General features: G+C 60.9%; 1 protein-coding gene across 1 annotated transcript in view; it reads right to left on the bottom strand.

Moving 5' to 3' along the window:
* The window catches only part of GLI2 (GLI family zinc finger 2), a 207,363-nt gene that overhangs the window by 153,967 nt on the left and 28,105 nt on the right, over positions 1-25,291 (bottom strand). The window contains exon 2 of the mRNA XM_045575414.1: positions 666-827. Within this exon, the coding sequence (XP_045431370.1) occupies positions 666-798 (133 nt within the window). The 5' untranslated portion in view covers positions 799-827. The remainder of the gene's footprint in view (positions 1-665; positions 828-25,291) is intronic.

Here is a 25,291-nt window from a genome sequence, read left to right as displayed (position 1 = left end):
TGAATAAAAGGGGAAGAAAAGAAATCTAAGCCTCTCCATTCCTCGGAGACAGAAATAGTCTTGTGGCCTCCAGATGGACTGCGCAGACACAAGGGGAGGTCTCGCCTTCCCGCCAAACTTTCCCACCGGGGCGCTGGCACGGCCAGCGGAAAGCAGAGCTCTCTCCGGGGCGGTAAGATGAGAGGCTGTGGCTCGCAGTCCTTCTGCTATAATTAAGTTGGCCCGAAATTCACCTAAGGATACTAAATTCTGTACCTGACCCTCTAATTACAGCCAGAAGGGATCAAGAGACAATTACTTCTAAAACAGTCCCTGCGGGCCAGCAGCAGCGGCCATGTCTGGCACGTCTCAAATGCGCCAGCGAACACACCCCGGGGCCGCCCAGCAGCCCCCGCCTCCGTTCCCTGCCCTCCCCTCCGAGTCCGCAGGCTCTCCCTCCGGAGTCTGAGCCGCCCGGTCCCCCTGCCGCAGACCGGGCACCCGGACCTCTGGGAGAGCCTGCAGGCACGGTCACAGGCCCGGGATCCGGGAGCAGGGCGCCCTCCGCGTCACCCTCCATAAGCCCAGCGTGCTGCCCGGTGGCGTGGGCCACCCGTCCAATTAAACCCTAACGGGCCAATGAAAGAGACCCCTGCTGCCCACCGAGTGTGCAAAACAGACAGTACCTCCTTGGGCAGCTGCTGCTGCCGCCGCCGTCGCAGCCACTGCCAGTGCCGAGGTCTTCCTGGCCGCCCCCTCCGGGATCGCACTTTTGCCTTCTTTCTTCTCCGCGGCGGAGGCGGGGGCGGACGTGTCCATCTTAGCTGCTCATGGTCCCGGCGGCAGCCCTAAGGAAGACAAAGACGCTCACCAATGCTGCCCCAGACCCAGCCGGGAACGCCGACCCAGATTCCCGCTGCCACGCACGCTACAGCCACCAACTCAATTCTCCCATAATTGGGAGGGAGGGTTTAATTAATTGTGAGGATTATTAGTTCTGAGACTCATCTGGTCTTTGAATGACCTCGCGGACAACAGGTGCACGCTTTCGTTATTTTTACCCCAGATTTTAAAACCTGAGCAACAAGTCGGTTCCTGCCGCCGCGTGGGGAGCAGCAGGAGAACCACACGGAGGTACAGAGTCAGCATCACAGTCTCCTCCACCTCAGCATCGCAGGAAAGAAAATGAATCCAGCAACGACAACGTGGGGGTCCAGGAAAAAAGGCCCTCGTTTCCTGCCCCTTTCCTGCTCACCAGGATCCACCTTCCATTTACTCACGTGCATGTCCGTCACTCACTCAATCCTCACGCTTGCCATCACTTATTCACTCACACACGCTCAGTCAATAGATTTTTAAGCCCCTGCCATGCAGCTGGCATCGTGCCAGGTGCTGAAGACACAGTCCACGGAGTTTATGTTCTACTTCAGAGACAACAGTAAGTAAGGGGAGTCCGTGTGTATTTAGCTCCGGTTAGAGGAGGGGCCTGGGAAGAGAAAGCAGAGTGGCAGGAGGGGGCAGGGTGTGAGGGGCTTGCCGCTGTGCGGTCAGAAGGAGCTCAGGACAACCAGAGGGCAGAGGCGAGAACCAAGGGTCTGGTGGGAGGGACTGGTCTGAGTGAGCAGCAGCAGGGAGGTGGGCACAGGCCCTGGAGGGGGGACAGAAGTGACTCATCATGAAAGGGGTCGTTCTGCTGTCGTGTGGAGAGCAAGTCTGGGAGGAAGGGGCACTACTGCAGGGACCTGGGAGCTACGAGGGGCCTGGGTTGTAGGGAGGTGGCGGGCCGCGGGTGTGCTCTGCAGGCAGAGCCAGCAGGGCCTGGGAAGGCTTGGGTGCGGCACTGATGGAGAGAGGGGTCGGTCGTGGCTAGGGAGGAGCACCCAGGGGTGCAGGCACAGGACGCTCTCTGCTGGCGGTGGGTCACAGCAAGTGCCTCACTAATACGCCTCATCACTCGCACATGCGGCTGACTCAGTGTGTGTATCAGATACTCCAGAATGGAAATGTGAAAGCCATCTTTCAAAAAGAAGTGGGATGTCAAAGATGGCTCCAGTTTTGACAGAGCAGCTGGATGAATGAGCAGCGGTGCCATTTGCTGAGATGGAGCACCGGGAGGGAAACAGGTCTGGGGCAGAGGTCAGGGGCGCGGCTGGGCCATGAACCTCTGAGATGCCTACTGAGACCCACAGAAACTGCTGGAGATTCAGGCTGGAGCTCAGGGGGGAGGGGGAAGCTAGAGATGGGAATATGGTGGGCCGAGGGCAGGCCAATGCTTCCTGATCAGAAACCAGCCAAGGAGAGTGAGCAGCAATGGTCAGTGAGGGGAGGGAAGGAGGAAAAAGCCCAAACATAGGAGAAATGTCTTCAGGAAGAGGAAGGGACGATCAGCTCGGCCACAGAAAATGAGAGACTAAGAAGATGAGGTCCAGCGCTGCAGGTTCAGCAGCACGGGGTGACCAGGGCCTGGTGGGGTCAGGAAGAGGCTGGGATGAGTGTGGAAACAGGAGCCATCTCTCAGGAAGCTTTGCCATAACAGAAACGAAGAAAATGGGAGACAACTGGAAGGAGTTCAGGCGGCCGTGGCGGCTGACCCAGGAGGGAGGCGGGTGGGTCCACAGCCCGTGGAAGGGACCGCCCTGGCAGAGGGCTTCTGGACCACAGTGTGGCAGGACGGAAGGCAGTGGTCACGTCCACCCCTGGGGCCTCAAGGCTAAATCATCTGTAGGACCCAGAATCTCAAATCTGTACCCTACTCAGTGTCTCTCTAAGTAACAGTTGGAGGGCACGAGGGCATGGTGTGGTGCATGCAAGAAGGCTTCCAGGGCTGTGGCTGGCCAAGTGAACAGCACATCCCACACACCAGCCTGGCCGCTTTCGACACCTTCAAACTCCCCGTCCAGACACCCATGGCAGATGGGGACAGAGACATCTTCTGAGGATTCTGGTAAGTGATGGCGTTCCCTTTGGCCTCAAGATTCTGGGATCACTACCTGACCCTTCAAGACTCCTTGTAAAATCTGTTCTTTCAGATTCTGGCTGTCTGAACGGCCTGGGCCTGCTCCGCCCTCTCTGCTCCCTTGCCTGGCCCCAGTCACCTGAGCTGCACCTTTGAGTCACCTTCCTCCTTCTGAGTCTCCCACACATCTGATCAGCTGCAATGGCCATCGCTTCCTCACCAAAGACCTAACCAGCACCGCCTCTCCCAGCTGGCTGCTCTGTACCAAACTTCCTTCCATTCTGGGTTGGTCCTGAGCAACTTCCACACAGCCTTGCTCCCACCACAGGTCACTGTCCATCTGACAGCCAGGACCTTTTCTCAAAACCAAATCTCGAGACTCTCCTAAAATCTCTCAAACAAGCAACAGCTGGTGTCAGTGTGCCTATCAATAAGAGGCCCAAGACCTGGTACTAGCAACGCCTGCCTTGCTTCAGAGCCTGGGGCCTTGCCTGAACATTTCCAAGCCTACTCTGTAGCTCCTGTCAAGTGGTCCCCCGCAGTGGCTGACTTTGTATCTCCCCAGAGGCCCCAGAGCCATGCACCCAGTGGACAGCTTCTGACTATACCAGATTACAACTTTACACATTCACAAGTGACACACTGAAGGGGCAGACTCAGAGAGCACCGAAGACTCACTGAAGCAAGTCCTAACCATAGGGTGTCTCCTGCACAGCAGCTCTTTCAGTCTCAGCTGATCCTCACAGCCACTTGGCCTGGAGGTCAATTCCTCCCACTCATGCCAACAGCAATCAAGGCTCAACTACAACAAGATTGTGCACACAGCCCACATAGGGGCACACCGAGAGTGCCCAGTTCAGGTGACTGGGGAGGCTGAGCCACTGAGCTCTGCAGGACACCTATTACACAAGGCCACACTACCAACTCCAGGAGACATAGCAGCTCTACCCAATACATAGAAAGAAACACAGGGAAGCAGCCAAAATGTAGAGCCAAAAAACATGTCATAAATGAAAGAATAGAAGAAACTTCCAGAAAAAGAACCTAATGAAGTGGAAGTAAGAGAACTACTGGATACAAAGTTCAAAACAGTGATTATCAGGCTGCTCAAGGATCTTAATGAGAGCTTCAAGATACTTAATAAGATTTTTAGTGAGAATTTCAAAGGTATGACAAAGGACCAGTCAGAATTTAAGCATACACTAACGGAAATAAAGAATAATTCACAGCAATTCAACAGTAGAGTAAAGGAGTCTGAGAATCAACTCAACAATTTGAAATATGAGGAAGAAAAAAATACCCAATCAGAAGAGCAAAAAGAAGAAAACATATGAAGTTAGTGTAAGAAGCCTGTAGGACAACTTCAAGTGTACCAATATTCTCATCATGGGAGTGTCAGAAGGAGAAGAGAGAGCAAGACACTGAAAACCTTTTTGAAGAAAAAGTGACAGAAAACTTCCCCTGCCTAGTCAAAGAAATAGACTTACAAGTCCAGGAAATGCAGAGAATCCCAAACAAGATGAACCCAGAAATGCCCACACCAAGACATATAATTAAAATTCCAAGGATTAAAGACAAACAGAGAATCTTAAAAGCAACAAGAGTAAAGCAGCTATCTACAAGGGAGTGCCCATACAACTGTCAGCTGATTTCTCAACAGAAACTATGCAGGCCAGAAGGGAGTGGCAAGAAATATTCAAGGGATGAATAGCAAGGACCTACAATCAAGATTACCCAGCAAAGCTATCATTTAGAATTGAAGATCAGATAAAGAGCTTCACAGATAAGAAAAAGCTAAAGGAGTTCATCACAACCAAACCAGTATTACATGAAATGTTAAAGAGTATTCTTTATGAAGAGGAAGGAAAAAAGGAACAGGAAGGGGGAGGGGAAGGGAAAGGTGAAGGTGAAGGAGAAGATAAAGGTAAAAAACATGAACAATAAAATGGCAATAAATACATACTTATCAGCAATTAAATCTAAAAATAAAAATAAATGAACAAGGGATCTAATGAACAAAATAAACTGATGAATAAAATAGAACCAGAAGCATGGAAACACAAAATAGACTGACCAATCTCAGAAGGAAGGAGGGAGCGAAGATCTTATATGCATACTAGAGGTGCACAAATTCATGCATGGGTGGGGTCATGGATGGGGATGGGGGCCCATTAGGCTGGGCTGGTGGGGAAGAGGGACCACAAGTGGTTGGCCAGCTGGTCTGGCCCCCGATCGGAGTGTTGGGGGCCGATAGGGGTCCAGATCGGGCTGGCTGGCTGCCGCAGTGCGCATCATAGCCACTGGTCATTCTGGTCATTCCACCATTCCAGTCACAGGGCTTTTATATATATATATGTGCATAAGCCATGGACACAGACAATAGGGTGGTGAAGGTGTGGGGGGTGGAAACTGGGTGGAGGGGGGCAATTGGGGGATAAAGGGGGCCATCTGTAAATACTCTAGTCAATAAAGATTTTTTTAAAAACACAAATCTCAGCGCATCCCTCCCCTGGATCAAAGCCTTGCTGAGCCCCCTGGGCCTTCAGGTAAACTCTTCCTGTGTCTGCCTGCAGCCTCCTCTCCCCACCACCTCTTCACACTCAGTTCCCTAGTAAACCCCCAGGCCTCTGTTCGAGCCATGCCGCCAACCAGAGTCTCTTCACCGTCTCCGTGTACGATGGACTCCTACTCTTCCTCAAGATGCCACTCAGATGTCCCTTCCTCCAGGAAGCCCTCTACGCCTCTCCAGTCATGGCCACTTCAGCGTCTGGACCCCTGCAGCAACCACACCCCTTACTGTGCTCATCACCCCCTCCAGGTCAGGTTGGTGTGGATCAACTCAGGAATGCCGGTCAAAGGCTGTGAGGGGCCTCTGAGGCATCGCAGCACGTAAGTACAAGTAATTTTGTGAACAGCACAGGTTTTCCTCCCAAGAGTTCAGGGGGAGGAATTTAGGCCCAACTTTGAAACGCACCTTGAATTTGGAAATAAGGACAAAAAAAAACCAAAATAACAGCAAGAACAAGAAACCTTTAATAAGCATTTACCAGCTGCCAAGCACTTCACAATATCCTATATAGTAAAAGGCTAATATGCAAATTATTAGCTCTCGGTGGTACAACCCGTCACTATGATGTGCACTGACCACTGAGGGCAGATGTTCAATGCTCCACAGCAATGCTAAGGATGTCTGACGGCTTAGGCCCTCCCTCTGCAGGGAGAGGGTCTTAGCTGTCAGTGAGTCATTCACCGAGAGGGAGCAGGCCAGGCTGAGGGACCCCTCCCACCCCAGTGCATGAACCTCATGCATCGGACCTCTAGTTTTATATAGTAACAAACCTAAGTCTACAGAGGCTGAGTAACTTGCCCAAAGACAAACAACTCAGAAGTGGCTGTGCCAGGCTCCAAAGCCGTGCTCCTGAGCACCACAGTGAGCACCCCCCCCCCCCCCCCCCGCCCCAACCCTGAGCGACGATCCTGCAGGGCAAAGGGTTTCGCCAGAGTTCCCTGGCAGGCACCGCAGTAACTGACTGTTGAGCCCTTCAGATATGGAGGCCCTGGGCCAGGAGTCTAGGAAGCCCCTGGAGCAGGGCTCGGCACGGCCCCTGTCCAACAAGGTCCACCAGCCAAGGGCTAGACAAATGCTGAGGCTCTGCCCAGGCTGCTTGCAAAACCCTGGCTCTACGGGTGGCACCTGTCTGCTGAGGCTGACCTGGTGGGGCAGGGGAGGCGTATGCAGTTACACATTTACTCACTCTCTACTCGCTAATTCTTCATAGACACATCAGCCTCGTGCTTCACACTGCACTAGGCTGAGCTGGCCAGGCCCCATGTCCCTAAATGATCTGGGTGTCCTTCCCTGCGTTTGGACACTCCTCCACCATCAGGACACAATCTTTTCTGCACCTAGCTGGCTCCTTGCTGGACCGGGGCCTCCTCCAGGGCAGGGCTAGGCCTTGTGCCCCTGGGTCTCCAGGCCCAGCTGGGCAGGTGTTCATGGGATGAGGTGGGCACAGGGAACCAGACCTGCATCTGGAAGGCACAGGCTCAATGGACTAGAGACCAGCAGAGTGAGGCACCCACAGGGCTGGCACATGGCCAAACCCAGGCTCCTGGGAGGTGTCCCTAAAAGCAGATGGGAAAACTGAGGCCAGTAACTCTGAACTCTCACACTTTAGTGCCAGGGACTCCAAGGAAAGAAAGACACTCAAGAAGGGAGGGACATGAGGAGGTTGGAAAGAAAAGGAGGGAAAGGCTGTGATGTTGGGGAGCAGCCGCTGCAGCTCCTGCAGGCCACCTTGGCCCTGTTGTGTTGTCAGAGTGATGTCATCACCGCGATTCTTACAGAGGGAGGAGCTGCCCCGACGCCACTTTTCACGGAAGAGGCAGGAGCACCAGGCCTAGAGCCGGGGGGCGCCGGCCAGAAAGCTGCCCGGGGCCTCAGGGCACGGCCAGCCCAGGACCAGGTGAACAGAGTGTGGGAAGAAGCGTACTTATCCAGATTCCCCTCCCCAGACTGCCCAGGAGCAGGTGTGCACCGGGAGCTCAGGGGCTCCCTGGAGGCCTGCGGGGGGGTGGCCCGGCCAGGGCCCTGTGCCACAGGCCTCCTCTCCTGCAGATCAGCCGCCCTCCCGACCCTCCCTCCCAGAAGAGGAAGGCAATAGACGGAGAGGCTGTGCAAATCACAGGCATTAGCGGGATTAGCACGATTTCTGGGTAAACACCTGGCTCCAGGGTCCCAGGCAGCCACTTTCACTCTCGGAAGCTCCTCGGATCAGAGGCAGATGTCTTGGCCTCGTCAGCAGCCTCACCCGGGCCCCAGGGGACAGCAGGGCACCAGCTCAGGGCGCCCACACCACCGCTGGGGGCATGCTGGCCTGGGCGGGGTCATGTCCCACAAGCCACACAAGAGGGCCCAGGGTGCAGCATTCGCGGGGGCAGGAGGAAAGAGCACCCTCTCTAGCGAGGACATTCACGGGGAAACGCACTGCTCCAGCAGGTCTGCACTCACAGAGGGGACGCAGCCACTTCCGGTCCCGCTAAGGGGAGGGGCCTGGGCCTCAGGAGAGGGCAGGCAGGCCACCTTCCCCCTGCGCCTCGGCACCCAGACCTTCAGAAAACATCCCGTGGCTCCTGGAGACCCAATTCCCCCGGTCTGCACGGACAGTGGGGGACAAACAGCCACATTTTCACAAAGTCCCACGTCTGTTTCCAACGCACTGGCAGGTGTAAGAACACATGCGCTGGGTGCTCATAAGGCCGCTCCAAATAAGGTGTAAGTTCCCGCTAAAAAGCAAGGCTGCAGCACCTGAATGGAAAAGGTAAAAGTTTATCTTCGTTCACTGGGAACTGAAGTTGTGTCTCCTTCAGCCACGAACGTGGGCATCAAACTGCAGTGCCCGTGAGCCTGCCACCAGCACAAGTCGCAGGTGTGCCTGCCCCTGCGGGCCGCAGTGCCGCACTGAAGGCGCCATCAGCCCCCGGCCTGCCGGCTGTGCCGGCCCCTGTATGACACCGCACAGAGGCAGGGCCTTCCGTCTGCTCACGGCGGCAGAGCCACTGGCTCCCTGTGTTTGTTCTCGGCACTGACAGCACTATTCCCAGGAAGAGTCCCCGGCACAGAAAAGGTTAAGAACTCTGATGAAAAAGACTGACTTGAAGAATAAATTAATTATCAGAGCAGAATGAGCGAATCTCTGTGAAACCTGCGATCGCAGACACCTCCCGCCACCTGGCTCCTTTGAACTCCGCTAACGAGTGAGTCACAGGAACCGGAGCGGCTTCCCGGGCCAGGCAGTCTCCGGGGGAGACGCGGCCTTGCCCCCCAGCGAGCCAGCCTCCCAGCCGTCACGTCCTCGCTTCTCTCTGATCTCAGCCATGTGGCATGCGTGCCCAGGCCCCACAAGCACAGACACACATGGGCACACACAACATAACACAGCAACCACATGCAGTCACATGCATGCGTGCACACATAGACCACACCCACACATACACAGCCACGCTTGGGCACACGTGCACACATGGTCACATGCCACACATACACGCACTCACATCCACACCCACATGTGGACACACCATTGCATAAGAGATGCACACATTCACATGGATGTGGAGAAAGATACGCACACGTACACTGCGATAATAAACACCGCCCTGCCTTTATCACAGTTATTTTTGAGATGAAATGAGATAAAACACACGAACGAGTCTGGAGTGAAGAGCACTGCCAGTGCGGCTCAGATGAAAGGAAGTGAGCGTTAGAACAGCTTCTAATTGAAACTTGGGGAGGGTGCTCAGTCTCTGCTGGCCCCAAGGCCCCAAGGACTCCGCATCCTCTCTGATAGCCAGACGCCACGCCCTCCATGTCGCTACCTCCGCGCTGCCGTCTGTAACACCAGCGCTCTGAGGTGAGCTCCCGGCCTGAGGGCTAACAGGCCACAGTGAGCGGCCGACCCCTCAAAGCAAAGGGGCCTGACTCCTGCGCTGGCGGCATGAGGGAGCAGACATGTGCTTCAATCCAGCCCCCTGGCCCGCTGGCTCCCAGCCACCTCACTCCTCAAAGGAGAAAGAGAGGAAAGAGACAGGTGGGACGGGGAGGTCCCTAGGACTGCCCTTCCCTGGGACACCCCACTGGCTCCATGCGGGTCAGAAAAACCCTATTTTCAAACATGTGTGCATTTATGCTCCCACGGAGAGCTGTTTGTGCTTGGACACATGCAGGCCATGGCAGCCGTGTGTCTCTGGCCAGACGACGTCCCTCTCTGAGCCTCCATCTCTTCCCTGTGACCTGGGGCACCCTGCACCCACCCGGGGGGAGAGGGCAGCCACCCTTCCCAGCAGCAGCCCCACACGCCAGCCCACTGTGGGTTAGACCTGGGTGCCAGGCCTCTGCCGGAGGCACCTTTCCCCGAGAAAGGCCACTTCCCAGGGGAGGCCCAGGGGGGAAACGGGGGCCCTGCTGGCCGCACACCCGTCCGGGGCACCTCAGGCTAGGCTGCACCTGCTTCCACTTCTCTGTCAACCGGCCTGTCTCTGTGGGTGAAACTGAGGCCCCTGTTTCTGGGGGCCGGCGGCTCACCGGCTCCACCAGCTCCAGGAAACCCAGACACCAGCCCCGACACCGGCTCCCGGCAGCGCTCAGGGAACCATAACTGACCTCCGCCACCGAGAGGGGTCGGCACAGCCTGTCACAGACCTGCCCCCTGGCTCGGCCCTCTTCGGGCTGGCCCCCCTTGCACCTCCAGGCCAGGGTTCCACAGCCCTGGGAAAGGGGAACCAGAGCCTGCAGAACAGCCCTGGCATCCGGCCTGGTCACACCTGGAGGAAAAGGCCAGGCCAGGACCCCAGGGCTCTCTTCAAGGCGATCAGGAACCCCAGGCGCGGCTAGTCTGGGGGGCACCGTCACTCAGCACCTGCTCCTTCTGGACCAGGCCCGTCTCTACGTGGGCGTGGCACGCAGCCTGCTGCCCACCTGCTGCCCGGTGGGATGTGGGGACAATTCCAGAAAGCAGAGCTCTTCTCAAGTTCCCCATGGTACACCGTGTGGCCCTCCATCCTGTGTGACTCAGACCCCCCCCCCCAAAGGCTCCATCGTCCCTGCTCAGGGGTGTCCCCGGCACTGGGAGCAGAGGAAGAAAAGGTGGGAGCCTGTCAGCACCTGTGGGTGCCCACCCGCACCAGGCCAGCGCCTCTCCTGTGAGGAGCTGACAGTGTGATCCTCATCTACAGTGAAACCAGCCCAGAGAGGGTGAGTAACCACCCAAAGTCACACAGCTAACAGGTGCCAGGCAGGTCCTCTGGATCCTGAAGCCCACACGTTTTATACCTTTTCCATCACAGCCCAACTCTTCTGAGTATGTGGACGCCTGCCACATGCAGGGAACAGCGCCAGGGTGTCCAAAGGCTGGGCTCATACAGTTCACTGGTGACAGCGCAGCCTATGCTAACATCTGCCAAGAGCAGAGCCCAACGAGGGACTTCCAGGTGACCATCCAGTCTGCCCTCTGGTTTCAGGCAGGACACGAGGGCCTTGAACTTGGCCTACAGGGAGGAGAGGGAAGGGCACCCAGGGGCAGGAATGGCATGAGCATGGCCTTGGCACATTCTGGAGAGAGGAAATGAGAGGAGAGGGTTCCCCGAGGGAGAAAGGAGACCGGGTTGAAGGGAGCTGGGGGAGGGCAGGCTGGGGAGACTGATTTTATGAAAAAATCTGCCTTTTGCCTCCTAGTCTTGGACATTCTGCTGCACCAGCCGGCTAGCCTGGCTCCCCAACCGAGCTGCTTCCCGGAGCGCGGGGCCAGAGGCCGGGGAGGTGGGAGCGAAGTCCTCGCCCTCTGGCTGTGGCGAGGTGGGCACCACGCACACACCCCTCTCCCAGCGGGTCACCTGTCACTCCGGGGCGTACTGTTCCAGCAAGGACGCCACCTCACTGCCCAGCGCCTGGGCTTGCCGCTGGGCAGACACAGGTCATGACCCTGGCTCGCGGACTGTGGTCAGGGCAGCAGCCGCGGCCCTCCTGCGGCCCCGACTCCGATAGGGGAAGACGGTGGCAGGAGGACTGCAGCGGGCAGGAGGCTTTTTTTTAATCCTGGGAGGGTGCGGGGAAGAGCTGCTTTGTGCCTGACGCTCCACTTGCACTGGAGGGGATTTTCTGAACGCCAGGGCCGTGTCCGCCCCCTGCCTTTGCATCCCTGGCCTTTGCTGCCCAGGAAACCAGGCCTTAAAGCCCAGCCTGTGCCCGATGCACCCCCACCCGAGTCCTGCTGCCCGCCCTGTGCCGCTCTGAGCCGTCACCACACTCCCGGCTCAGCAGCAGCCGGCATGCTGGCTTGTTCAGCCAGAGCACAGAGCGCCGGCCGGAGAAGGAAGGCCCACGTTCGAATCCAGCGTCACCCAGAAAAAAGCCAGCTTCTCAGGCCAACGCCTCATTTCCTCACCTGTACAATGGGCCTGTCATCAGCACCTCCCTTGTGGGGGGGATTGAAAGCACAGGCCTGGACATGTGTGCCCCGCTCAAACGTTTCCACCTGACCATCACTGCAGCCTGGGCAAGACTGCCCATCCGCCTGCCCGCTGGGCACTAAACCCAGGCCAGGCAGTGCCGAGGGGCCGAGCCCGGCAGGAAGCCTGGGGGAGACTGAGCAAGGCCGCCTGGCAGCCCCGTCCTCTCCACCCTCCTCCACCCACCCCAGTGCCTCTGGTCTAATGTGGAAAGTCTCAGGCTGGCACCCTCTGGCATGTGCCATGCTGCTCCATTGCAAACACCATGCCCACCCCCTTCCTCCGGGGAGAGCCCTGAAGCTGAGGAGCCCCGGAGTGGGGCTCGGTGTCCCCTGCCCCTCCTCCCCAGCATCTGCCAGCAGAGGCACGCTCCCCTGTGCCTGCCAGAGGCCGCTGCTCCGAGGAGAACAAGGGGCTCGCTGTGCGCGCCCAGCCAGACCCAGATATTTTAACAGCTGCATTGTGTGTCTCCAAGCGAGCGGGGAAGAAAAACAAGCCTCGCCTCTGCCCCCGGAGGGAAAACAGACAGCCCGGGGCAGGCTGCAGGCGGGGCCGCGGGAAGGCCCCGCAGGGCAGGGCAGGGCAGGGCAGATGGGGCACAGGCCTGGCACACAGGAACCAGGGCACGGAGGCCCCTGCCAGGGCCCCCTGAACTCAGGACTGGGCAGAGGAGGAGAAGCGAGGACAAAGGCCCAGCCGGTGGAGAAAACCAGAAGGAGGCTCTGAGAGGGAGAAAGGACCGGAAAGGCGGGGAGGGACCCACAGAACCAGGCCCAGTCCCCTCCACGCTCCAAGACCCGGCGTGGGCCTGCCTCCCTGTCCCTCCAGGCTCGCTCCCCGTGATGCTGCGGGCAATCCGCCCACACAAGCAGGCAGCTCACACTCTCCCGCCGCCTCCTGCTGTGCAACCGCCCCGAAGCCACGGGGCAGGTAAGTTAGGTCTTAGGGGTCCGTCCTGTCTCCTGCCCCGGGGCCAAGCCCCCACGTCACTGCTTTCAGTGCCTGTTTCCGGGGCTCCCTTTACACCTGCCCCAGACACAGGCTCAGTCAGCATGCGGTGATGGTCATGGGCACTCGAGGTTGCTCGTGGGCACTAAGCTGCAAGGATCCTCCTCTCTTGGCCCTCAGCCCGGCCCCAGCAGGTCAGGCCTCCTGCGAGCTCAGCACCTGGGTGGGAGTCTGAGGAACGGGTGCAGGGCAGCATGCTGAGGTCGGAACGTCTGTCACAGGCGGGGGACCACACTGCCAGGAGGATATTAGGGCAGGAGTGCTCCCTGCCTGAACGCAGCCCTCCCCCCCGAGAGGGCCACTCCCTGACAGCGAGGCGGCTCTGCCCGGGGCTGGCACAGTGACCGCACCCCTGGGCACCTGTGCGCTGCGGGCACACACACACAGCTTCAAGCCGGATTTAAGTGCCTACGTGCTGCTAAAAAGGCGGTGTTTGAGCCACCGCACACCCAGAAGGGCTATTTCCTCCCAGTGGAGATGCGTGCTGGGGAGTGGCACTGGGGGTCCGAGGCACCGTGCAGCTGGCATTCCCAGTCATCGCCCAAACCACAGCTTCTGCGGGGACGAGGGCTGCCACCCAGATCACATCTCAAGCATCTTGGCACAAGGACCCAAGTCACAGGCTCTCCACGGAGCTGGCGGTGGAGACAGTTCTGGGCTGGCTGCAGGGGAGGAGCCTCCCTCTCCGCCGAGCCCCTCAGAGGGGCGCGAGGGGGCGCCGGGACTCCCTGAGCCCTCGGAGCTGGGCAGTGGGTGGGGGCCCTCCGGGACCCTGCTGGAGCCCTGGTGAGGACCCTTGGGATGAGGAGGCGGCCTCGCCAGGAGCCACTCAGGGCCCGAGCAGCATCTCCCTCGTCCCCAGTCTCCTCCCCCTGGCCCAGGTGTCCGCCACCTCAGGCGGCCTCCAGGTCAGCCCGTCCGGGCCCCTGGCCTGGCACTCAGACACCGAACAGCCCCCTGCCGATGAGGCGAAGGGCCGTCCTTACCAGTTCACCCTCAGCTGTACCCCGGCTCCTGTGCGGCTCTGAGTAAGGGCCCGTTCCGGAGGCTGGACCCCGGGAGCACAGGCCATGCCACCATGGGCAGACACAGGGGCGCTGGCATGCGGGAGCAGAAAGGACCCAAACATTGGACCCAGGAACCAGCAACTGTATCCTGAGAACCAACAACCTCCAAGGCCTGAGGCCACCCCCCTATGGGTGGCGCTGGGCCCGGGGCAGGGGCGGGGCAGGGCAGGGCGAGGAGGGCTGGCTACAGATTTGGGCGGCTGCTCTGCCCCTCCGGGCTCTGGGGAGAACCGGGCTGGTGGGTGGCCTGGCATCCCGGTTCGGTGTGTGCAGCGCCCTGCTCCGACTTGCCCAGCCATGGCCCTCCCCACACCTTCCAGCACACCCCACACCCAGCCTCTGTGTGTGCTCTGCCAGGCTCCGTCCCCAGACCCCCGAGCAGCACGGCCAGTGGCCAGCAGGAGGGTCCAGCCTGTGGGAGCACCTCGTGACGAGGGGGAGGAGGGACCACAGCTGCCCCTGGTGCTGCCCTGGGTGAGCCTTGCCCTGCAATCCCAGCCTCTCCCAAGCCTCGCTCCTCTCCGGCATGCCCAGGAGCCCTTATGTCCTCACATGCCCTTTGGCAGTCCCACACCCCCAATCCCGGGGACCTGGCCCCACCCCAGCCCGGTGGGGGCCCCTTGTGCCTGAGCACCTGCCCACACTGAGGCCAGGGGCGTTCTAAGGGCCCCGTGACTCGGTATAAGCATGAGATGCTCTGTTCAGACGGTGCACATTCCCCCGGAAACGCCTGTCCCCCCTCCTGCCCGTTAGCTCCTGCTTACACCCCCAAAGCTAGGGCTGGTGTCAGCCGCCCCAGGAGTGGGGGACAGGCTGGCACAGTGCCCCACAGGTCCCCATGTCCCCCTGGGCACCCACAGCACAGCCCCCGGGAGACAGGGCAGCTCTGCGTGATCCCCTGCACGGACACCCACTAACTGCATTCCTGAGGCCACCCCAGGGCTCCGGGTCAGCCGTCTCCCAGCCCCCACACCAGCCGTGGCTGCCCCACAGACAGCTGGCACCGGCTCTTTAACTGCCCGATGCCTGGCACACAGGCAGCCTCCCTGGGGGCTCAGGTCTTCGGAGGTGCCGGACAGACCTCACGGGCTAAACGCTTTAATGTTCAAGAACGGTCCATTAAAAGCAGACGGCTCTAGAATACGGAGAGGTCTTTCCCTAGGTGCGGAGGAACGGGGACCCGGTGCCAAAAGCCGGCACCGTTTTGCTGGCGGCGGTCCTGGCTCTCACGCAGGCCCACGCCCGCCGGATAAAAGCAGCGCATCTCCTGCCTGTTCCTGCGCTCCCGCGTTCCTGGCACGACACCCCGGCACAGCCAGGCGGCTTTGTGGTGGTGCTGCTGGCTCGCGTCCGCCTGTCAGAACAGCTCTCCACGGCACACGCGATGCCGCCCTTTGTCCCCCGGGCCAGGGGCTCCCGGAGCCCCGTCTACCCCGGCCGCAGCTCAGACTCCCTCCCGCTCCTCCACAGGTCAGATCTGTGCGCCCAGGGGCCCCGCAGGGCTTGGCTTCGGCTCCCCAACCAGGACTGTCCCTGGGAAGATGCCGGGGCGTCCCAGCCATGTGAGAGGCCGAGGTGACACGCGGGCTCCCTCCAGTGCAGGGCGTCCTCCGAACGGCCAGCAGCCACAGAGCGGAGAGCAGGGTCAGGTGCGCGCTGGCCACCAGACTGTCACCCCCAGCCCTCACTCACTCACGCTGGGCTCCCCCACCCAGGACCCATCTGATGGTGGCAGGACGTGGCCCCCGCCTTCGGGCCTGCCCGCGTGAAGAGGCACAGCTCCAGGTCCTGGACCCCGTGCCCAGGCCCTCCAATCAGCCGCCCGCTGACGGACACAGGCCCAGGGATCCGCCAGGCAGGGGTCCCGGGGTCCCAGAGGTCCAGACGTCAGCCCCATCCTCCTCAGGAATCCTCTGCGCAGTGCTTCTCAACCGGAGCGCCCCTGTCTGAGGACACCTGGCGATGTCCACAAACTTCCTACTGTTCCCAAACTTGTAGGGGAGCAGAGCGGGCAGGGCCCGGCCAGGAGCAGGCTGCAGGGAGAGCATGTGCAGGCCGGGGCTCCGGGCTTTGTTCTGAAGGAACTAGGAGCTACGAAGGCCTCTGAGCAGAGGGGTGATGGGATCCATGGGAGTTCACACGGCGAGGCTGTGCGTCAGGACACCAGTGCTCCTGGCACGCTGCAAACCCGTGTCGTGTTCGGTGCTTCTTAGGCTCCCCACAAGCCCCTAACTACCTCACTGGGCAGAGCCCCTGACCCCGCAGGCTCGGGCCCAGGAGGACCCGCTGGAGGGCCAGCCACTGGCCTGTGATGAGGAAGGGCAGGCCATCTGTCTGTGGGTGCTGAAGGTTCACCCCCTCACGATGGGGACCATCAGAGAGGCTGCGGGGGCCTGGACCAGGGGAACAGCGCCTCCCCCGAGAGGGGCAGCTGGGCGGGGCCCGGCGGACGGGCTCAGGCCGGCACTGCAGTGGCAGCTGAGGGTCCTGGCGGAGGGCTTGCCCTCTCCCCGCTGCCGTTCCCTGTCTGAGCTGACAGCGAGGCCATCACCTCCACAGGCCCCGGGCCTCCCACCCGAATGCAGGATCTCACGCACCTGCCTGCCGGGAAGTCCCGCTCCCCGAGGCGGAGGCACGGCTGCCACGCTCCTCCACGGCCGCCTCTTTCCCCTCCCTCACCTCACTCTCCTACTGCTCTCCTTGCCTTTCTCCGCCGGCCCTTCCTTTCCCATCCAGCATGGGACAGACGGCGGGCCTGCTGGCACAGAGGCCATACCTGCGTGTCAGAAAGAACTGACGGCGGCGAGTGGCTGGCCTGGCTCCCGCCTCAGCGGAGCCAGCACTCAGGCCTCGGTCCAGCGCGGCCACCTCAGCTGCCTCCAGGACAGTCTGTCCAGCTAAAGAGGGGCCTGTGTGTGCGCGTGGGTGTGCATGCGTGTGTGCGCGTGTGTATGGACGTGTGCACACCAGACGTCCCTTTCCAGTGAGAACCACCAAGGAAGATGGGAGTAACAGGCGCCTTTCTGAGAACTGAGAACCCACACAGTTTGGCTGCACCTGCCTACTTCTCCGGCAGGGAAGCCTGCTGGGCTGGGGAAAGGTGTGAGTCTTCCTTCTCTCTCCATCCCCCTGAGCACAAATGCTCCGTGACACAAACACACTGGCTCACGTAAAACACCCAACCCCAGCCAGCTCAGCCTGCACTCTGCCAGGTTTGGAAAGGAGGACGGAGCAGGACGGGCGGGTCTGCCAGGGGAGGGAGGGGGGTTAGGGATAGGGGTCAGGACGCGGAGGGTCTACCCAGCCCTGCCCCTTATCTGCTGTGCACATTGGAAGCTGCAAGAACCCTCTTCTCTTAGCCCCGCAGGCCCCACCCCAAGGGCAGGCGGGGATGCACTCCCGTGCGTCAGGTTCCCCGGTAAAGGGTGAGTTAGACCGCGGGCAGGTCAGCCATAGTTATTACGGAACCACAGAAGCTGGGCAGGGAGAATGGCAGACACAGTGGGCCAGGCCCTCGTCCCAGCCGGTCTCTTCCAGCTCCTCGTCCACCAGGTGTCCGGTTTTGTGGCCCCTTCTCCCAGCACCACGTGCTCAGCCTCGACGCCCCCGCTGCCAACACCGCCAGGCCTGTAAGCCAGGAACAGGTGCAGAAGGTCCTGTCCCACCGCTCAGCCCTGGCGGTTCGCGCACCCATGGGCAGAACCGTGGCAGCAGGGTTCACAGGCCACGTTGTCCTAGGAGGCACGGGCCACGGCTTTTCCAGACGGGATCGGAAAGCATGGCCGGGCCACGCTCCTGGTGTGAGAAATGGAAGGGTGACCACGCTGACCTCACAGGGTGGTTTGTCCGTCACCGTCCGCCCGCCTGTGAAGACTTCAAACAGCTGGTGCCCCCAGTGCCCAGCAGCCTGGCACAGGCGTGTGGTTCACACAGGGGGGCAGGCGTGCCCAGTAGGCTATTTACACGCTTCCCGGTGACCTGTGCTGCCCTGAGGGCCTGGCTCCGGGGACGGCCACGCTGGGGCCTCTTCGTCCACATTCTCCGCCTTCGAGGTTTCCTAAGCACCCGCCTGCGGGGGTGAGGTGGGTGGCCCGGGTGCCCAGCCCAGGGCTACACCCAGGCTGCGCCCTCCTGCTGCTCCGCCCAGCTCCTCACTGGCAGAACCTGGAGCATCTCAGAGATCTCTGGCACTTCCCACCGCCTGGTGGCTTCCCTGGCACAGCTCCCTCACACTCCTCACTCACACTCCTCACTCACACTCCTCACTCACCCCTCACTCACACTCCTCACTCACACTCCTCACTCACACTCCTCACTCACCCCTCACTCACACTCCTCACTCACCCCTCACTCATACTCCTCACTCACACTCCTCACTCACACCCACTCACACCCCTCACTCACACTCCTCACTCACACTCCTCACTCACACCCCACACACTCCTCACTCACACTCCTCACTCACACCCCACACACTCCTCACTCACACTCCTCACTCACACCCCACACACTCCTCACTCACACTCCTCACTCACACTCCTCATTCACCCCCCCACACACAGTCCTCACTCACACTCCTCACTCACCCCTCACTCACACACCCACACACTCCTCACTCACACCCACTCACACCCCTCACTCACACTCCTCACACATTCCTCACTCACACTCCTCACTTACACCCACACACACTCCTCACACCCACACACACTCCTCACTCACTCCCCCACACACTCCTCACTCACACTCCTCACTCACACCCACACACACTCCTCACTCACACCCACACACTCCTCACCACCCACCCGCCAGCATGTCTAGGACAGGGCCACAGGCCGGGGCCTATGGGGACCGGGTCTGCTGGGAACCAGAGGGAAACCCCAGCCAGGGCTTCCCCACGCCCGCCCACCTCCCTGCCCACCTCCCAGGCGCGGCCAGGGCTCCGGCACCCCTGGGAGCGCCCGGAACAGCCCTCTCAGAACAGCAAGGGGCTCAGACTGCATCCCCCACCTCTGACCCTCAGCGCCGACCCTGTGGGCAGGCTCGCACAGCAGGCCTCCTTCCGCTTTCCGAAGGAGTGAATACACGGTCTCTCTCCCATTCTGACACAGCTGGGCTCACAGCTCCTTCTGCCCCGGGACTCCCAGCTCACTGCCTCATATTGTCCATTGAATGGAGCTACGGGGTCTCTCGCCCAGCCCCTCATCTTACAAATGAAAACTTGCAGCCCAGAGAGGTTCAGACACTTCCCTGATGCTGCACAGCATGGCAGCACCGGAATTCACTCCGATTCCCAGCCCGGCCCTCCCTTCCCAGCACATCAGGGCTCAGAGCAGGAGGGGAGACAAGGGAATGAAAGGGGGGCTGTGGAGCCCGCTCAGACCTGCCTCACGGCACCTGGCTGCCCGGTCCCGAATCGCCAGGCCTCGCCGCCCCACCTGTGGCAAGTGAACCCGCAGGCCACAGTCGCCAGCATCTCTCACCCAGAAAGGCGCAGAGAACACAGCCAAGATCCTGGCCCAGGAGGTGCTTCGGAAGGCAGATGAGGGAGCCCCGGACTGGGGCCAACACGGGCACATGACCCCCAGGTGTCTCCTGGGAGTGGGCCCAGCTTTCAGCAGCGTCTCCATGACCCACCGCCACAGAGACGGTCCTGGCCCGAGCCCTGGGCTCTGGGATCCTTGACCCCAGGAAGGAGCCAGGCCTGCAGGCCTCCGGTCAGATCCTCCTACGAGCCCTGTAACCAGCGTTACAAGCCAGGCCCCCCGTCCGGAGAGTGGGCGTCACGGACCCCGCACTGGAAGACGCCATGTGTCCACACGTGTCAGGACCAGTGCCTCCTCTCCCTCTGCCCGGTCCCGGCCCAGGCGCCCGGTCTGCTAACAGGACAGTCCCTGCCCCAGGCAGAGCCGAGCCAAGGACAGGTCACGGACCTGCCTGGGCCTGCACATTAAAGACAGTCCGGGCCACGGGCCTCGGAGGGTGACGTGGCAGGAGCCCGGGAGCGCCAGGCCGCAGCCACCGCGCAGCCGTGCTCACCGGGCCGTGCTCGGCCAGCATGCATGTGACCTGTCCAGGCTCATGGAGGGACTGTCCTCCCCATTTTACAGGCGGAGCGGCCGAGGCACCTGTCCTGTAGGACATTCCGGACCGCAGGCTCCTCCACTCCGCTCTCCAGCCTCAGGGAGTCAGATGCTTGGTGCAGGGACCAGGGAGGCGTAAGGTCCCACCCCGAGGCCGCCCCTGCCTTCTCCTCCGGGCACCGCGGTGTGTCCTGCCCATGCGCGGAGCGTAACCGTCAGCTCACGCGTGAAGCCAGTGCCACGGGCATGCGTGAAAACACCACGCACTCCCTCTGGCAGGAACCGAGTGGCACCTGAGAGGTAAGCTATGTAAGTAACACAGGCATCACGGAGCATAATTACGAAACGTTGTCGTTTCGGAAGAAAATTAATTAGCAATAGCTGTGGCTGTCTTATGTCTGCTTAAGCAGTGTGCATCTCAATTAAAATCTAATTGCACAGCGTCAATCACGCAGATTAAATGGCTTGCGAATCCAAGCAGGCTCATGTCTACACAAAGCCTGAATTAGTGTAAATGGAAAACCCGTCTCAGGAGAAGGGAGGAGAGGGGAGGGGAGGAGAGGGGAGGGGAGGGGAGGGGAGGGGAGGGGAGGAGAGGGGAGGGGAGGGGAGAGGAGGGGAGGGAGGGGAGGGGAGGAGAGGGGAGGGGAGGGGAGGGAGGAGGGGAGGAGAGGGAGGGGAGGGGAGGGGTCAGACAGGCAAGCTGGCAGGACAGTTAGGGCCTGGCATATTCACGTGCCGGTGCCCGCCGGTCCTGGCAAGGGGTGAGTGCTTCCAGGCGCAGAGCCGGATGGGAAAGGTGACTCCTGCACTCCCACACAGACCGCCGCTGGAAAACAAGACTTTAAGCCTGGCTAGAATCAGGTGAGTTCTCACAGGAGCCCTGACTGTGGGCCGTGAGCCACATAGCAAAACAGGGTCCAAGGTGGAGAGCTGCCGACGTGCCATCCAATGGAGGGGGCAGAGGTCCTGGGCCAGGCCGGCCAGGCCGACAGGGTCTCACGGGGGAGCGGGCCAGGCCAGAGGCGACAGTGGTGAGGACGGTGGCAAACTGGAGCGCACAGGCCCGCTCCCCGCCGGCTGGCCCTGCCCACGCAAGGCTGAGGGCCCAGACTGTCAACCCGGGGCCGGAAAGGCCCCTGCACGGCTAGCTGTGGGCCCCAGGGTCCCAGGGACTCAGACACCAGCAGGGCTCCCTCCCATCAGCCCCGTCCCGCCGAGAGACACATCAGAGGCCAAGCTGAGCACCCACTGCCCCGGTTCCTAAGACCCACCTGGAACCCTGGCCACGTGGCTTCAAGCCAGCTGCTCCAGGAGGCTCTCTTCTGCCGGGGCAAGGGGGCAGGAGGCACAGCCCCCCACCCATCAGTCAGGGCCTGTCCAGCCATGTCGACTGCTGGAGGCTATGCACTCACGTGCACAGGTGTGCACTCACATGTAGTGTTTGTGTATACATGTTCTAACATACTCAAAATCCATGCACAACCAGAAATGCACTCACAAACATAGAATAACACAGACACATTCCTATATATGCACGCACACACACTCACACATGTACGTACTCGAGCACACACGCCAGGTGCACCACGGGGCAATCTCTGAGCCTGCCTCCTACACCTCAGGAAATCACTTCCCCAGCTCCAGGCCCCACAGGGTTGATAATTGCCTCGGCAGCAGCAGAACCAAACTGGTGCCCAACACAGGCGCCATGGCCGCCCAGGAGCTGGCAGGGCCAGGCCAGGTCTCTAGGGCACAGAGGGCACTTTGTGCAGAGATAACTCCCCAGAAAGGGGCTAAGTTCACGGGGCCATGGAGTTCTGGGGTGCCCTAAACCCTGACACCCAGGGAACCTGGACTCCTGCACTGCGCGGCAGAAAGAGGCCATGGACTCGCCACACGGGCGGCCCGGCCCTGCCCGTGGGCTGGCCGGCGAGCGGGTGCATGCTCGCTTCTGCCCAGATCACCGAGGAAGCCGCAGCACGGAGTGCATGTCCACGGCTCAGGAGCCTCTGCTGATTTCCCTCCGTCCCTCCTCCTGTGACTCTGCCTGCTCACTTAACCAGCACTGACGGTGGGCGCCGGCACCACACACCAAGCTGGTGCCAAGGGGCCCCAAAGTCGGAGTGGGTGCTGGATGGCTCCTGGGGGAGAAAAAAGCTACTCCCTGCCCCAGCGTGCCCTACTGTTGGGTCCTTTCCCCGTGAGGAACGCCCACCAAGGGTGCGGGCAGCCTCCTCTCCCAGCTGGAGAGCAGGAGGCACAGAGCAGAGAGCACTGAGGGTCACGCCGCTCTCCGGGCTGAGCCAGGCTGAGGCCGGCTACCAGAGCAGGCGGGTGAGGTCACCCAGGCAGGGGAGGTGATGGGCAGAGGGGGGAGGGGAGCCAGGCTGGGCTGCTGAGGAGGGGGCCAGCCGGGGATAGGGCAGAGGGCCCCTGGCTGAGTGGGGAGGAGCCCCCTCGGCTCCCATGCCCCCTGCCAATTTGGTGAGGGTATTAAAAAGTTTCTTTTCAATTACCTTTTTTCTTGAAAATTACTAATAGGGCTCTGATAGAGATGGAATTAATTTCCCAACTGGTTTGGAAATGAGGAGACGCATTATTGTTTGACCCTCTCACCAGCAGCAGACAGGGGTGGGGGAGGTGCCTCAGAAGCCGGTCACGGAGGAAAACATCCCCACTGCACACGCTCGGCCCCAGGCTCCAGACAGCGGCGGGTGCAGGCTGCGGTCTCCCCCATGCCGCCCGCACCCTGCTCAGCACACCGGGGACCTGGCCTCACACTCTGCTTATGCCCGGGAAAGCTCTGGACCCACCTCGCCAGGGTGACCACCTCGGGGCCCACGCTCAGCGCCTGGGGAGTCCAGCCCAGAGCCCAGAGCCCAGGCCCGCGGCCGGGCCCGCGGTGGGAAGCCCAGAGCACGCTGCAGAGGAGAGGGGAAGACAGAAGCCCTGGGGTAGAGGCTGAAGGAGCAGAGGCGGAGGCACGAAGGTTTGAGAGCAGAGCCGGGATCCCGCCAGGCCCGCCTGAGCACAGAGACTCCTCCACTGCCCGCACCCCCTCCCTGGCTTCCTCATTCTATGACAAACACAGGACTTCATGCCACTGGGCCGGGCTCTCTGCCATTCCTGTGGGGTGGTCCCTCCTGACCGCCGTCTTTCTTTCTCAGCTGAGGCAGCGACCATGCCCCTCGGCCCCAGAGCGCCTCCCTGAATCCTCTCGAGGCCTCTGGGCTGGTAGTGCTCCAGGAACCACAGTCCTCTCCAGGTGAGGAGCCTGGGGTCAGAGGCCAAGGGCACGTGGTCCTCTGCTCCCTGACACGTGAGCACATGCGTGTTGGGGCCTGCAAGGCGGGGAGGGGGGAAGTCACGCACTGGCTGCCGCGTTTCCTGGAGGGACTGACGTGTGCAGGCTGAGGCGCCACAGCTGGCTGCAGGCTGCGGGGTCAGGAGGGCTCGGCTGGCTCCCAAGCTGGGGAACAGCAGGGACAGCTCACCCGGCCGGGCCCCGCCGAGTGGGCCCTGACCCCTCAGGCCCTGAGGTAAGAAAGCACCGCCAGGCCCGGGAGAGGGGAGCCAGCGGGAGGCCAGACGCCCCGAGACCCCGTCCACAGAGGGACTTTTGTTTGGAAGACAGACATGTGCACTGTGACAAATGCTGTCCAGATTCCAGTACGCTTCCTGCTGCTTTTCAAATCCCACGTTCTCTCTCGACACCAACATCCATCTCACTCTCCGGGCCCACGCTGGCACACGCCCAAAGGAAACCAGGCACAAGCTTAAAAGCAGAGGGACAGTGGTCTCAGAGACACCCGATGACCTTCGTCTCTCCTCCACGTGGACTTAATGGACCCGGAGCCTCAGTGGCCCACAAGTCCCTCGCCCCGCAGAACCCCCCTCCGGCCTCCCTGAAGCCTCCTCCCCACACAAGCCCTCAGGGGCCTGATGGAAGGGCCGCAGCTCCAGCCCCTCCCCCCTCTGCCCACCCAGCCCTGAGCGGCCCCCAGGCCCCGAGGCCTCCCAGGCCCTCGCCCTCAGAGCCTCGCTGTCCCCCTACCCACTCAGGCGACATCTGCCTCTCCTCCTGCCTCTGGTTTCCACAGCTGCCTGGGCCCCGCTGCCACATGTGGCTCCTGTGGCCACACACTCTTTAACCCTCATGCACTCCACATTTACTGAGCGCCTACTGTGTGCCCAGCGCGGAGGCGGGGACACACTGAGTGAGCCACAGTGACCTGGCCTCCGGGTGCTCTCAGACACGCGAGAGCCAGAAAAGCAACAAGGGAGACCTGGGGCTTGGAAAATGCCAGCAGAGGCCTGAGCCTGACCAGCACAGAGCTGAGCCAGGAGGCGGGGCTTCCTCATTCCCTGCTTTCTCTCCATCTGCTTCCTGCGGCCCCAACCAACCCCACCACCTTCCCCGCCCTCTCCGCCCCGCCCCGCCCCGCCCTCCTGGGGGTACTACCCATTACCAGATATAGAAGGCCCTACCTCAAGACGCCCCCAGTCTGTTGATTATTTCTCTCAGCTTGAAGCCCAAAGGGGGGCACAATTACTTTAGGACCTGCCCCTGCATGGACAGAGAGGGGGGAAGCTGGAGGCAGGGAAGCACCTGAGCAGGGAAAGCTGAGGGCCACTCACTCTCTACAGTAGGGGTGTCAAACTCAATCAGAGAAGGGGCCAAAATCTAAAATCCAGCCTAAATCGCGGGCCGAATGGTTTACTGAACAGTCATAAACTGTCATTGTGATGGAAACGCAGCGGAGTGCAGTGATGACAGCGCGGTGCGGGCCACATTGCAAGGCCTGGCGGGACGGATTTGGCCCGCGGGCCTTGTGTTTGACACATGTGCTCTACAGGGAGATGATCGAAAGCAGCCTTCCTTCCTACCCTCTTGCCCTCTCGTCCCTCTACCCTCCGCCCACAGTCATAATGAGTCCAAGAAGACATGTGGCCCCACCCAGAGTGCAGACGGAGCGAGGGCTGCATGGGGGGGGGGGGGGGGGGGGAGAAACCCTGCCTACCCCGGGGCGCAGGCCCTGGCAGCTGCGAGAGACTCTGGAGGTGGGGTCCTCAACCCAGAGTCAACAAGGGACCTGCAAAAGGCAGGTGAGGAGGTAAAAGGCACCGCAGGAACCTGTGCTCTCGGGGAAGGCTTCCTGGGGAGGAGGCACTGACACTGGCTCTCCCAGCAC

This window comes from Pipistrellus kuhlii, unplaced genomic scaffold, assembly GCF_014108245.1.
Source record: "Pipistrellus kuhlii isolate mPipKuh1 unplaced genomic scaffold, mPipKuh1.p scaffold_m20_p_7, whole genome shotgun sequence".
NCBI classification, from domain to species: Eukaryota; Metazoa; Chordata; class Mammalia; order Chiroptera; family Vespertilionidae; genus Pipistrellus; species Pipistrellus kuhlii.
This window is presented reverse-complemented; position numbering and strand designations above follow the sequence as displayed.